Source organism: Pyrus communis, chromosome 9 (assembly GCF_041283825.1).
Source record: "Pyrus communis isolate YQ-2024b chromosome 9, ASM4128382v1, whole genome shotgun sequence".
In the NCBI taxonomy this organism is placed as follows: Eukaryota; Viridiplantae; Streptophyta; class Magnoliopsida; order Rosales; family Rosaceae; genus Pyrus; species Pyrus communis.
In genome coordinates, this window is record NC_142573.1 from 25914412 (window position 1) to 25927010 (window position 12599).

General features: G+C 38.9%; 1 protein-coding gene across 1 annotated transcript; it reads right to left on the minus strand.

The window, feature by feature from the left end:
- Positions 1-7560: 7560 nt before the first annotated feature.
- Positions 7561-11797, minus strand: MMD1 (RING/FYVE/PHD zinc finger superfamily protein). The gene is made up of 3 exons (XM_068480564.2): positions 11376-11797; positions 9332-9575; positions 7561-9252 (listed from the first exon to the last, which is right to left on the minus strand). The coding sequence occupies exons 1-3, from the start codon at positions 11668-11670 to the stop codon at positions 7755-7757; spliced, it is 2037 nt and encodes a 678-aa protein (XP_068336665.1). The 5' UTR covers positions 11671-11797; the 3' UTR covers positions 7561-7754.
- Positions 11798-12599: the final 802 nt, after the last annotated feature.

Sequence of the window (12599 nt, forward strand, 5' to 3'; positions counted from 1 at the left end):
CTAAGTCTCCACAGTGGCAGCTTGCTATGCAGGAGGAAATGGATGCATTACTACAGCAACATACCTGGAATCTTGTTCCATTGCCATCCCATAAAAATTTGGTGGGTTGTAAATGGATATACAAAGTCAAACGACATCCTGATGGGTCAGTTGCTCGATATAAGGCTCGTTTGGTGGCCAAGGGTTTTTCTCAAGAGGCTGGGTTGGATTATTACGAAACATTCAGTCCGGTGGTGAAGCCTACTACTGTGCGCCTTATTCTCTCTCTCGCAGCCACTCAGGGATAGAAACTGAAACAACTTGATGTCAAGAATGCCTTTTTACATGGCTTTCTTGAGGAGGAGGTGTATATGTCCCAGCCACAGGGTTTTGTTAACAAGGATCATCCCGACTATGTTTGCAAATTACAAAGGTCACTTTATGGACTCAAACAAGCTCCCCGAGCTTGGAATGACAGGTTCACCACCTTCTTACTTTCATTGGGGTTTAAGTCTTCTTATGCCGATCCTTCCATGTTTGTTCACCATAATGGTATCAATATGGTTGTGTTATTGTTATATGTGGACGACATCATACTTACTGGTGATAGTGATGCTTGTGTTCAGTCTGTTATCTCTCAGTTAACCACAGAGTTTGACATGAAGGATTTGGGGATTCTTCACTATTTTCTTGGCTTGCAAATTGACTATCACTCCTCGGGCTTATTTGTGCATCAGTCTAAATATGTTAATGATCTGTTGCAACGGACGAATATGCTTGAGTGTAAACCATGTCTAACACCCTGTCATCCTAATCAGAAACTTCTCACTCATGGCAGTCCTAGTTATTCCGATCCCACACATTACAGGAGCATTGTCGGAGCTCTTCAATAGTTAACCTTTACACGGCCTGATATTGCCTATTCTGTGAATCAAGTGTGCCAATTTATGCATTCTCCTCTGGACTCTCATTATGTTGCTGTCAAGCGGATTCTTCGATATCTCCGTGGTACTATCGGCTGGGGTGTCTTTTTTCAACCTGGTTCTCTGTGCTTACGCGCTTACACAGATGCTGATTGGGCTGGTGATCCCAACGATCGGCGGTCTACTACAGGTTTTGTTGTCTTTTTAGGCTCCAATCCCATTTCTTGGAGCTCTAAGAAACAACATACTGTTAGCCGGTCATCGACAGAGGCTGAATACAGGGCTATGGCCACTACCACTGCCGAAGTTGTTTGGCTTCAACAACTTTTGAAGGATCTTCATCTTGACATTTCCTCTCCTCCCAGTTTACATTGTGACAATGTCTCTGCTATGGCTTTGGCTACAAATCCGGTTTTGCATTCTAAAGCCAAACACATCGAAGTGGATTGTCATTTTGTGCGGGAAAAGGTTCAACAAGGTGTTATATCTCTGCAATTTGTTGCTTCCCAAGCTCAATTTGCCGATATTTTCACCAAAGGCTTATGTTCCCCATTGTTTACCACTCATTGTTCCAATCTTATGCTTGGTTTACCTAAGTCATAAGATTGAGGGGGAATGTTAGAGTATATTAGTGGTCAAGATTAAGACATGTGTCACTGGATTATATGAGTTGAGATAGATAGGTTGACATGTATTTATAATGAAAAATATCTCTTGTAATAGTATAGAACTGAAGGAATAAAGTTCAGTTACAGCTCTCTCTCTCTCTTTCTGAGCTTTCTCTCTTTCTCTCTCTAGTCTTTCCTGATCTTTCAGATTCCATAGCTATTGTTAACATTGCGTTCATGTAATTACCAAAACAAACACTACCAGATAAATAACAAAACGAACACTAATGTTGGTCAACCACCGCTAGATCTAATCTAACGATGAACAAATATAAGTATTTACCCACAAACACCCTCATTTCCTTACCTGTTCTTGGCCCAAAGAGGCTTGAAAACACCATCAAGCAGATGGAATCTTAAAACCAAGAAATTAAAGAAATTAAAAACCCAGATGAAATCTTAAATCCAGAAGAAATCTTTCTGAATCGTAAAACTCGTATGAAACCTTTCCGAATTTTCAAATCCTATTATCGATTCCTAATCAAGGTTCTAAAACCCAGATGAAATCATTCCGAATTTGCGCGGTGGTGGTGCGAGTTGTCTCTCTGTGGGTGTTATCAAATAACAAAGGTGATAGGGAGAATAGAGCCACCAAGAGGAGATGGAGAGAACAGAGCTTGCCAGATGAGACGGGGAGAACACAGCTGGCGAGAGAAGGAGATGGAGCAAGCGGCGGGGACGGCAAGAGAGAGTGCCCAGTTCGCGCAAGAGAGAAGAAAGGGAACCGACTAATTAATACGCCCATTTTGGACTGGTTTGCTAAGAGGGTATATGCCGTATAAAATAAGTGGATCAGATTAAATTAGTCCGGTCCAATAATATGAGAGAGTGCTAAACACCCGTCTCTATATTAATAGTCCTATCCGGTACTATATACGGCGTACTAAACAGGGCCTAAGAGTCAAATTTTGGAAAGAAATCTACATAATAGATGACATAATTGTGCAGACAATCTGAGCGAACAGACTGGTCACAAAATGAGGGAATATGAGAAAGCATGATGTTAGACCTCAATTTATTCAGTTTCAGTTGAGTAAGTAAGTTTTTTCCAAACAAGCTCCAGTCATGCCAAATCATGGCCAGCCGAATGATAGATGACGTCAATGTGCTGACAATCTGTGTGAACAGACTGTAGTCACAAAAAAGAGGAAAGATTAAAAAGCATAGTGTCAGACCTCAATTTATTCCAGCTTCAGCTGGATAAGTCAGATTTCTCCAAACAATCTTCAGCCGGGCCAAATCATGGCCAGCCGAAATGGGGTATGAGAGATGATGTTAATGTGCAGACAATCTAACTGAACGGATTATTGTCACAAAAAGGAAGGATGATTAAAAAAACATAGTGTCGTACCTCAATTTATTCAACTTCGACTGGATAAGTCAGATTTCTCCAAACAATCGTCCACCGGTCCAAATCATGTCTAGCCAGAATGGGATGATAGATCATGTCAATATGCAGACAATCTGAGTGAACAAACTGTGGTCACAAAAAGGAAAGAAGATTAAAAAGCATAGTGTCATACCTCAATTTATTCAGCTTCAACTGGATAAGTAAGATTTCTCTACACAATCTTTATCCGGGCCAAATCATGGCCAGCCGAAATGGGATATGATAGATGACGTCAATATCCAGACAATCTGAGTGAACAAATTGTGGTCACAAAGGACGGTGATTAAAAAGCATAGCGTTAAACCTAAATCTATTCAATTTCAGCTAAATAAGTAGGATTTCTCCAAACAATCTTCATCCAGGCCAAATCATGGCCAGTCGAAATGGGATACGACTGTGCAAATGGGATATACGGTGCAGACAATCTAAGTGAGCAGGCAATGGCCATAAAAGGAGGAAAGTTTTAAAAGCATAGTGTCAGACCTCAATTTATTCAATTTCAGCTAAATCAGTATGATTTATGCAAAAAGCCTCAGCCAGGCCAAATCATGGCCAGCCGAGATGGATATGATACTATGCAGACACCCTAAGTGACTAGACTGTGGCCACAAAAGGATGGAAGATCGAAAAGCATAACATTAGACCTCGATTTATTTAGTTTCAGTAAGATTTCTCCAAACAAGCTTCGGCCAAACCAAATCATGGCCAGCCGAAATTGGACAAAATCGAACCCTATGAATACCAAGCATCCAAAATGACGAACTTCTACAGATTGCAAGTACGAGTAGCGTCAACCAGCATTTAGATTGTCATCATAAGATTCGTAGTAGTTTACCTCATTCAAGCACTTCATCTTTCATTAGGCTGTAACTTTGTTCCTAGTTTTGACGCGAGTCACATTTAATTTTACGTAAATATTTTATTTTTAAGAAACTTTGATTCATGTCCTTCAATTTCTACATAATTTAATTCCTTTCTTCAAAAATCATGATTTCAATATCTTTAAATCTCTTGATTTCCAATAGAAGGCCTAGGCAGACCAGTTCTTTACTCGGCTATACAACGCTTTTTTTAGAATTATGTCCGCATTATTACCAAAAGATTTGCTACGTACATGCATCCTAACAACATTTACCTAAGACTTATAGTTTCAATCAAATCTAATCAGACTTCAGAAAAGGATGAGAGGAGGATGAGAAGCTATGTTCATATCATTCAAGTCGTTACCATTCTTTTCTCTTCTTTTTTTATTCGCCGAAGCTTGAGGTATCTTGTGCCTGGAAGGGTAGAACAAATCTCAGTGAGGCTTAGAAAGGCTAAAGGCTTTTCAGCCTAACATAGGCGACAATCAAATGGCACAGGTCTTTCCAAAGCTTTCAACCAAAAAATCACTCATATTTTTACTAACTTCATGCCTCAAACTCAAGACCAAGAAGCACACCTAATAATTAGTGTTACTACTCAAATGATAGATTCCATCTTTCTTTAGTTCTTCAGCACCACATTCAGCGTCATTAAGTTTTTTCAAGTTCGAATTAGCCGTTAGTTTTAGAATTATGCAATTTAGACCCATTGAATGTGACTTGGATCGTACTCCAAGTAATCCAAACTCAAATCAAATAAGGAGAAATCTTCCTAGATTTCCTCTTGTAATTGGATTACACCCGGGTTAGGGTTTACAACCCCTATAAGGACCCTCCAATCAACGTTATAAATACCCCAATCATCCACCATTGAAGCTACAACATCATTCAAGCTCTAAGCCTACTACTTTTAGGTTTATACCCAAATGGCATTCAAGCTCTAAGCCTACTACTTTTAGGTTTATACCCAAATGGCAACTAATTTGACCATTAAGAGAGTTCTTGAGAGATCTTAAGTTAGACTTTAGATGATTTAAGGTTCTTACTTATCTGTATAAGTAGAGTTTATTAAGAACTAATGATTTTTTAGACAACTTTGTTTTCGCCAAAATATAGCACGAGAATGCATCCATCTGTTTTGTTGTAAGGTTAATACTTATGTTCTCCTATTGGCTATTGGGAGACCACTTGTCCTACCACTTATGATTAATCTATCTTCACCGTACAAATATCATAATTAGAACCGTTCATTCTCTTTTTCATCATCTAAAAGTCACATCTGCAAAAATATTCATTTTAGAGATATGATCTTTAGTTGATGATAAAGAGAGTGAACAGTTCTGATCATATGATTTTGTATGGTGAAGATAAATTAATCATAAGTGGGGACAAGTATGTGCTGAAGAGTTTGGTTAGGAAAACCTAATTAGCACATAATATATACCGATGCAAATGGGTTATAATTTTTTCATAAATATTTGAAACACTTATTTGACTATTACAAAGTAGGAAATTGTTATTCCGTCGATGTTTTCTTAAAAAAAAAAGTAGGAAATTGTTATTAACATTCAAGAAAAGCCAACATTAACTCCTAAACTAAAAAAATAACAAATAAAAAATAAAAATTTCCCTATGGGGTAGAGTGCCAATAGTAGTGGGCGAACCTTAGCGCAAAAGAAATATGTTGCTCCTTTGTAACCAAAAGGTCAAGGGTTTGAGTCGTGAAAACAACCTCTTTGCTAAACAAGGGTAAAGTTGCATACGATAGACGTTCCTCCCACAACTCTTGCAAAGCGGGGAGCCTTGTTGGCTTCAGTCGCCTTTTTAGTGGAGTGCCAATAGTAGTCCCTAAACGCGTAATTGTTGCTATAATTATTTTCATTGATAGAAAGCGATTTCACTCTAACAATACTTGATGACATATCACTCCTTTGGTGATGAAACAAAATTTTTTTCCCTCCAGAACTTTTAGTTCATATCTTGGCCGCGATTTTTGTATCTTGGGATGCATACTTCATTCTATTGCTGTATGTCAATTTTTGGGATCATAGATTGACAGTACTATAGTACAACTAACGTAAATAATTTTGTGAAATTTTACATGTATGTCGACCCCTCGGACAAATTCTGGATCTACCACGTTAATCGCAAGAGTAGTAATGTCGTTTACTACATAATCAATTTGAGATTAGGTGCTTCATGGTTTGGCATGATGTCCCTCATGTTGTGCTCTTGCTACTGTTGCCTAGTGATGACCCGGGCTTCCTTCGTATCTTTTTGGTTAGTTTTTCATTTTGGTTGCTGTGGTTTGTACCATTGTCTCGTTGTCTCTATTTTTGTTGCATTTTGCATTAAGTAACTTCATACTTTATTAAGGGTGAATGAGACCTCTCGTCGTAAATGGATGAAGTGTCTTCACCCACATCCTGACACTCTAGGGTAGAAAATCTGATTGCTGCTCTTCTTTTGCAATGCCAGTGAGCAATCGAGGCATTGGTGACAAAAGATGTTGCAGCTGTGTCTTTGCCTGACAATGCTTTTCGTCCCAAAACCTTGTTTTGTAGGTAAACTGTTTTCTTAATGAAAGCAGGGAAGTAGTTGAAGTTTCAAGCGGCTCAAGGGATGGAAACTTGATGAGGGAACAAATTTTAAGCAAACAGGAAGTTCAGAATGGAAATCAAAAGCCCAAATGGCTCGATTCATTTGTAAAAATAATCTTTTTCGATAACTGTCCAGGTCATAATATACCCAAGAATGAAAGGAACATATACTGTGTTGATTGTAACACAGCAGCCTGCCAGTACTGCATTGCGTTGGGTTATCATCGCTATCACCAAACATTGAAAATTTACCGATATGTCTATCAGGGTGCTGTCGCACTTGATGCCATGAAAAAGCATATTGATTGTTCCCAAATTCAGGTACATTAATTCATTCATGTGTTTTCCTTCTTTACTACATTCTTCAATGTGTTTTCCTTCTTGCCGAATTCTTTAATGTGTTTTCCTTTTTCATCTGTTTCTTCTTTTCGTCGGTTTTTCAGCCATATAGATCCAACAAACAATTGGTTCTATCTCAGACTCCACTTCCCCGCTCTAAATCAAAAAATGACTCGGACAAAAATGAAGGTTGCTGTGAGATTTGTAAAAGAAGACTACTCGAACCAGATGTCAATCGATATTGCAGTATTATTTGCAAGGAAATTCTCTGACTGCATTACATTTTATATTTAAATTTATACTGATTTCATTTTTCCTTCAATTGAATTTGTCTAAAGTTACCGCCTAAAACTTCAGGTCAAAGCATTTTCAACAAAGGCCAGTGCTTCAGTTCCCCCATTTCTTTTCATCCAGCCTTCTAAGCAGCATAAGAGAGTTCCGAAACCTGAAAGAAGTTTATCCAAAAGAAAGAGAAAACCATCCAGAGCCCCCTTTTATTAAAGCCTTAGGTCAGTTCACTTGCTTGATACTTAAAAACGAAAGTACTCACTCTTTGTGGTCATTTCAGTAATTAAACACTAAATTTTCTGAGTAAAGCCTGCTTCTTGTTTTTCAGGTCTTTCTTCACTCTCTCATATTAAGTCAGGATGCAAGGTTTCTCAAAGAACTTCGTGCATGCCATCGGAACATCATTCTGCATTTTATCATGTTGCAGCATTCGCCAGACCATGCAACTGTGCGTGTGTGTGAGTTAGTGAGAGAGAAAGAGAGACAGAGAGACAGAGAGAGACGCATAGATGAGCAAGACTCTGAACATTTCTTTATTAGTTCACTTATCTGTCTGAAAGACTGAATTTCAGTATGACATTTACAGTTACTATTATCGAAGGAACAAGAATATTCGCAAACCTTTATGCATTGTCATTCCTAGGCTGCTAGTAATCAGCACAAATCATTTGCATTAGTACCCCAACCCCAATCCCAGTCCTTGTTCAGTGTCTGCAGCAAATGGAAAAAGCATCAGAGCAGTCGAACCTGAGACAGGGTTCAATTCTAGGAGGCACCAGCGAAACACAACAGGCAGAGCACACAAACAGCGGTGGAACAGTGTCAGCATCCTCAATTCCACAGCAGCGTGTATGTTGCCACACTTCGCAGATGTCACATGCCACCATCCTCTCCCCGTCATCATCTCTAGCCCCGCACTCACATCTCACCATCCAAGTGTCTGATCCGCCTTCATACCTCAGCGGCGTGTCTAAATCTATCCCGCTTCCTCTCACACCAACTTCTGCTCCCGATTCAGCTACTCCAAAAAGTACCTCCATATCATCCATTTCTTCTAAGCCTTCGATTCCCATGACCACAAACCGTTCTGTGATACAATAAGTATCTCTCAGTGCACTCTCAGCTGCTCGCTTTAGCTCTCCAATTGTTGCATGCAGTGGCATAACTACTACTTCACCAGGCGGCATCCCCCTCTTGAATTCGATTTCCTTATCAGTCGAGCTGGGCAAGAGTTGGCAAAAGAATGTCAACCACTGCTCTTCATCATCCCGAAATGGACATTCCTTCACGAAGTGCTTGGCGTCCAATACTGCTCGAGTAGCCAAATCCATTAGCTCTGATTCTGGGTATCCCAACAGCACGTGCTCATATAGATAAAGCACATCATTGTATACATCAATTCCAGGAAATAGAGTTGCTGATTGAAAAGACTGAGCAACTATCTCTTTCCCAGGTTCCGAGACCTTAACCCCATCTGCAAGATCATGAACTGTATACTCCAAAATCCGAGTTGCTGGGTTCACTGCACGACACACAATGTGATTCCCAACTATCACATTATTCATTGATTTCAGCACATAATCCAAAAGGCCAGTATCTCCAATATGTAAGCGAGCTGCATCTCGCACATCTTGCCGGGTCATCCCACCATGACCACTCTCTTTCTTTTCTTGCAATGCATTCACAATCACATCCGCTGCAAACTCTAGTCTTCTTGTAGGCCATCTGCTATCCATGTGAGCAAGAATGGTACTGAACTTCCTGCACTTTGCAGACTTTTCCTTCATTGAGGGCTTGACCTGGAGAGTTGCTTTGGTTGCAGATTTTACAATGAAAGATGAAACTTCAGCAGGACCCATTAATGACTTCTTCTGTCCAGGAACACTGGACTTGACAGTTAGCATAAACCGGAGAAGATCCTTGATTGTGACCAATTTTGTTTCACTCAAATTTCTGTAGTAGCGGATTATCTGTTTCAGTTCTTCGCACCCGTCCATGTCAATAAAATCTTGAAGGATCCTTTCAAGTGCTAAAGAGCTGAGAATCTCTATTGCTCGTTCATAATTGTGTGCTGTCACACCGAAACTGCCATGGCAGAATCGGTAACCCCATCTACCAAACCAAGAATGTCCATAAGCAACACCATGAAGAAGGCGTAGATCCATTGAACGTTTCTTAGAGGCATCCTCAACGGAGATTTTCCTGGCAAAGGGAAGAAAATATCAAAACCAAGTCACTGATTTCAATAATGTAATTTCAAAATCAAGAAATGTGGGGTTACCTGGTTCGAAGATTAGTGCAAATTCTGTCCCAAAGATCCATGATCTCTCTGCCATAGAGATGCTTAGAACCCCCTTCAAGTCCATTGATGCAGACCAAGTGAGCAAACCCATTACAGTGGATTAAGCCATGCAAGAGGTGAGTAGGAAGATTGAGGATACCATTATCCAGAGGTTTATGCCACTCATCCTCCACTGGGATTATCATATGGTACTTTCTCTTCGATACAAAGTGATTGCTCCAACCTAAACAAACACAACATGTTATGATTGCAGAACTCAGAAGCTGGTATGACACTGGTACAGCACAATCAACTAGCAGACCTGAGAAGCTAAATTATTTTCCTTTCATGATTTCTTGTTTAGGGAAAAGCCAGCCTAGTAGCCATTTCTGTGTGAATTAGTAGTACATTAGATTGGAGTTATACTAATGGTAAAAATCCTCTACTCAGTTAAAGAAATCAAACGACAGAATTAGGGAAGAATTACAAATTTTCTATGGTTCCATTCCAAAAAGGAAGAGTTACAAATTTTCTGAATTCTGCATTCCAACAATTTAATCCAGCAACTTGCTATGCTATGTTCAACCAACATCCAATTCCAAAATCCAACACCAAAGTAGCAGAAACCCCACTCGAAAACTGAGGAACTCAGCTAAAGATAAGTAGCACATTGTTCATTTAGTTACTAGTACATTAGTTTGACTTATATTAACCGTAACAATACTCTACTTGTCTGAGAAATCCATAACCAATTTTCTAACTTTGGTTCCTTTCCAAGAAGGAAGTAGTTACAAATTTTCCGGATTATGCATTCTGCAGAATCCAGTAACTACATCCAGCAACCAACATAAAAAATTTCAACAAATATCCAAATCGAACACCAAAGTAGTAGAAACCCCAATCGAAAAACCGAGGAACAAAGCTAAATTGTTGTCTTCATAATTTCCCGTTTAAGAACAGCCGGCCAAGCAGCAAGTTGTTCGTTTAGTTACTAGTACATTTAATTTAATTGTAATAATACTCTACTTGGATAAAGAAATCAATGTCATTGCATTCGTTTCTAGGAAAGGGAACTGCAACTCAATTACCATAACGGAACGACAGAATTAAGAATTATTATAGGGTGGGAAACCAATTGTCTAACTTAGGTTACTTTCCAAGAAGGAAAGTGTGTAGACATTTTCCAGGTTCTGCATTCCGCAGATTCCACCTACATCTAGCAACAAACATCCAGTTTTTCAACCATAAACTTTAACCAACATCCAATTCCAAAATCCAACAGCAAAGTAGCAAAAACCCCACTTGGAAAACCAAGGCACAAAGCTAAAGATAGTAGTAAGTTCATTTAGTTACTAATACGCTCAATTTGACTTACATTAACCACGACAATCCCTAATTGGATAAGAAATCTGTAAGTCATGGCATTGGTTTCTAGGAAAAATGTAACTCAATTAACATGGTGAAATGACAGCATTAGGAATTGTTTCTAGAGTATATAGGGAGACAAATTTTCTAACTTATCTTCCTTTCCAAGAAGGAAGAAGTTAGAAATGGTCCAGGTTCTGCATTCACCATTCTGCAGAATCCAACAACTACGTCCAGCAACCAGCATCAAATTTTTCAACCAAACTTTTCAACATCAAAGTAGCAGAACCCCAATCGGAAAACCGGGGAACAAAGCTAAAGATAAGCAATTCTTAAAACAAATTTGACCAATTTATACCCCTAAGAGAAAGAACTCAAGAAACCCAATCCAGAAATCAAAGAAACGATCACATTACAGTACACAAATTCGAGTTCTATAGCAGACCCCACTTGAAGAAAGAAAAACCCAATTCAGAAATCAAAGAAAAAATCACAATTCAACAGAGAAAGTCGAGTTCTTTAGCCGAACCCACTTGAAAGAAACAAGGAATTGAAGAAATATAAGCAAATCTTGGAACACCAACGACCAATTCCTGACCCTAAACAGAAGTTTGCAGAAACCCAATTCAGAAATCAAAGAAACGATCAAATTATACGAAAAAGAAATTGGGGTTTTAACCTGTGCATCGGCATTGGTCACAGAAGGGTTCTTCAGAGGTCTTGACGTCCTCTTCAATGGTGTAAAGAGGGACAACCAAGCTTCTATTGTCGTGCACAAGAAGAGTGCACCAAATCGGCATTCCCCGCACAGTGTAATCTTCACGCTCGGCACATTCTTGAAGGAAGACTCGAATGTTGTCGCGAAACGGACCAATCAGACTGATCGGGCAACCGGGATCGCAGAATGTTTGCAACCCGAAAATCTTTGGCCTTCGCTTCTTCTTCTTGCAAGCTTCAAGGATTGGGATTGACATGGTGATCACTTCAAGTTTCAAGCTTCCAGCTTTAGCTCTCCCTCTCTCTCTAACTCTCTCCTTCTCTCTCCCCCAAGATTCTGCGTTCTTGAAAAATCAATAACGACCTGAAGAAATCAATAACGACCTGAAGAAGTTTGTTATAGAGGGGGCGTTTGTCTGTTACAACTTTCGGGACCTGCCTTTTGAGCTCTCGGTAAACAATTTTCCCGCTCGAAATGGAGTGTAAGCAGATTTACAATAATGCTCCTCCTACTGAGAAATAATTACAAGTTTTACCAGCCCATTCTTTCCTTTGATGCTTGTGTGAGGTGATCATCTGATATGGGTATTTTAGTCATTTAGGTATTTTAGACATCATCCACATGAGGGTATCAAGTATGAACAGATTCTTTTTGGGCACTCACTTTGGGAAATACCCGTGTTTATAAGTTGTCATTTAATATTACGGTTTAATAGCATTCTTCTTCATTTATGACGAGATGTCTGAATTTCAAATATCAAAAATGATGAGTCTGCAAGCCTCTGGATGCACAAAAATGTTAGTTCATTACAAATTCATTGTTCGAATTTCATTTTATTAAATTGTTGATATTTTTATCTTGTATAATGTTCTTTATTTTGTTTTCAATAAAATTGTTTGCTCTGATTGTTGTTCCACCAACATTCATAAAAGACATTAATCAATTTGAAACACAAAGAACTAAACGTACATTTTTCGCAAATCATAGTGACGATTGTGATTAAAATCCTTATTTGGCACCAAAACATTCAATTGGTCTTCACGAAACCACTTCAACATCATGTTTTTATTTCATGCATAAAGAAGAGTGGATGAAGGATGATGAGCAGAGATGTATAAGAAATGTAAAGGGAAAGGTGCATATAATGAAAACTAAAGTTAAAAATCCAAAAAAAACTTTGTTGAA

Excerpts from the sequence above, each read along its gene's own strand:
- MMD1 (XM_068480564.2), bottom strand. The coding sequence starts at position 11,670 with ATGTCAATCCCAATCCTTGAAGCTTGCAAGAAGAAGAAGCGAAGGCCA. Across the intron at positions 9,576-11,375 it reads TGACCAATGCCGATGCACAG|GTTGGAGCAATCACTTTGTA; the intron begins GTTAAAACCCCA and ends GTGTTTGTTTAG. Across the intron at positions 9,253-9,331 it reads TGCACTAATCTTCGAACCAG|GAAAATCTCCGTTGAGGATG; the intron begins GTAACCCCACAT and ends TCCCTTTGCCAG.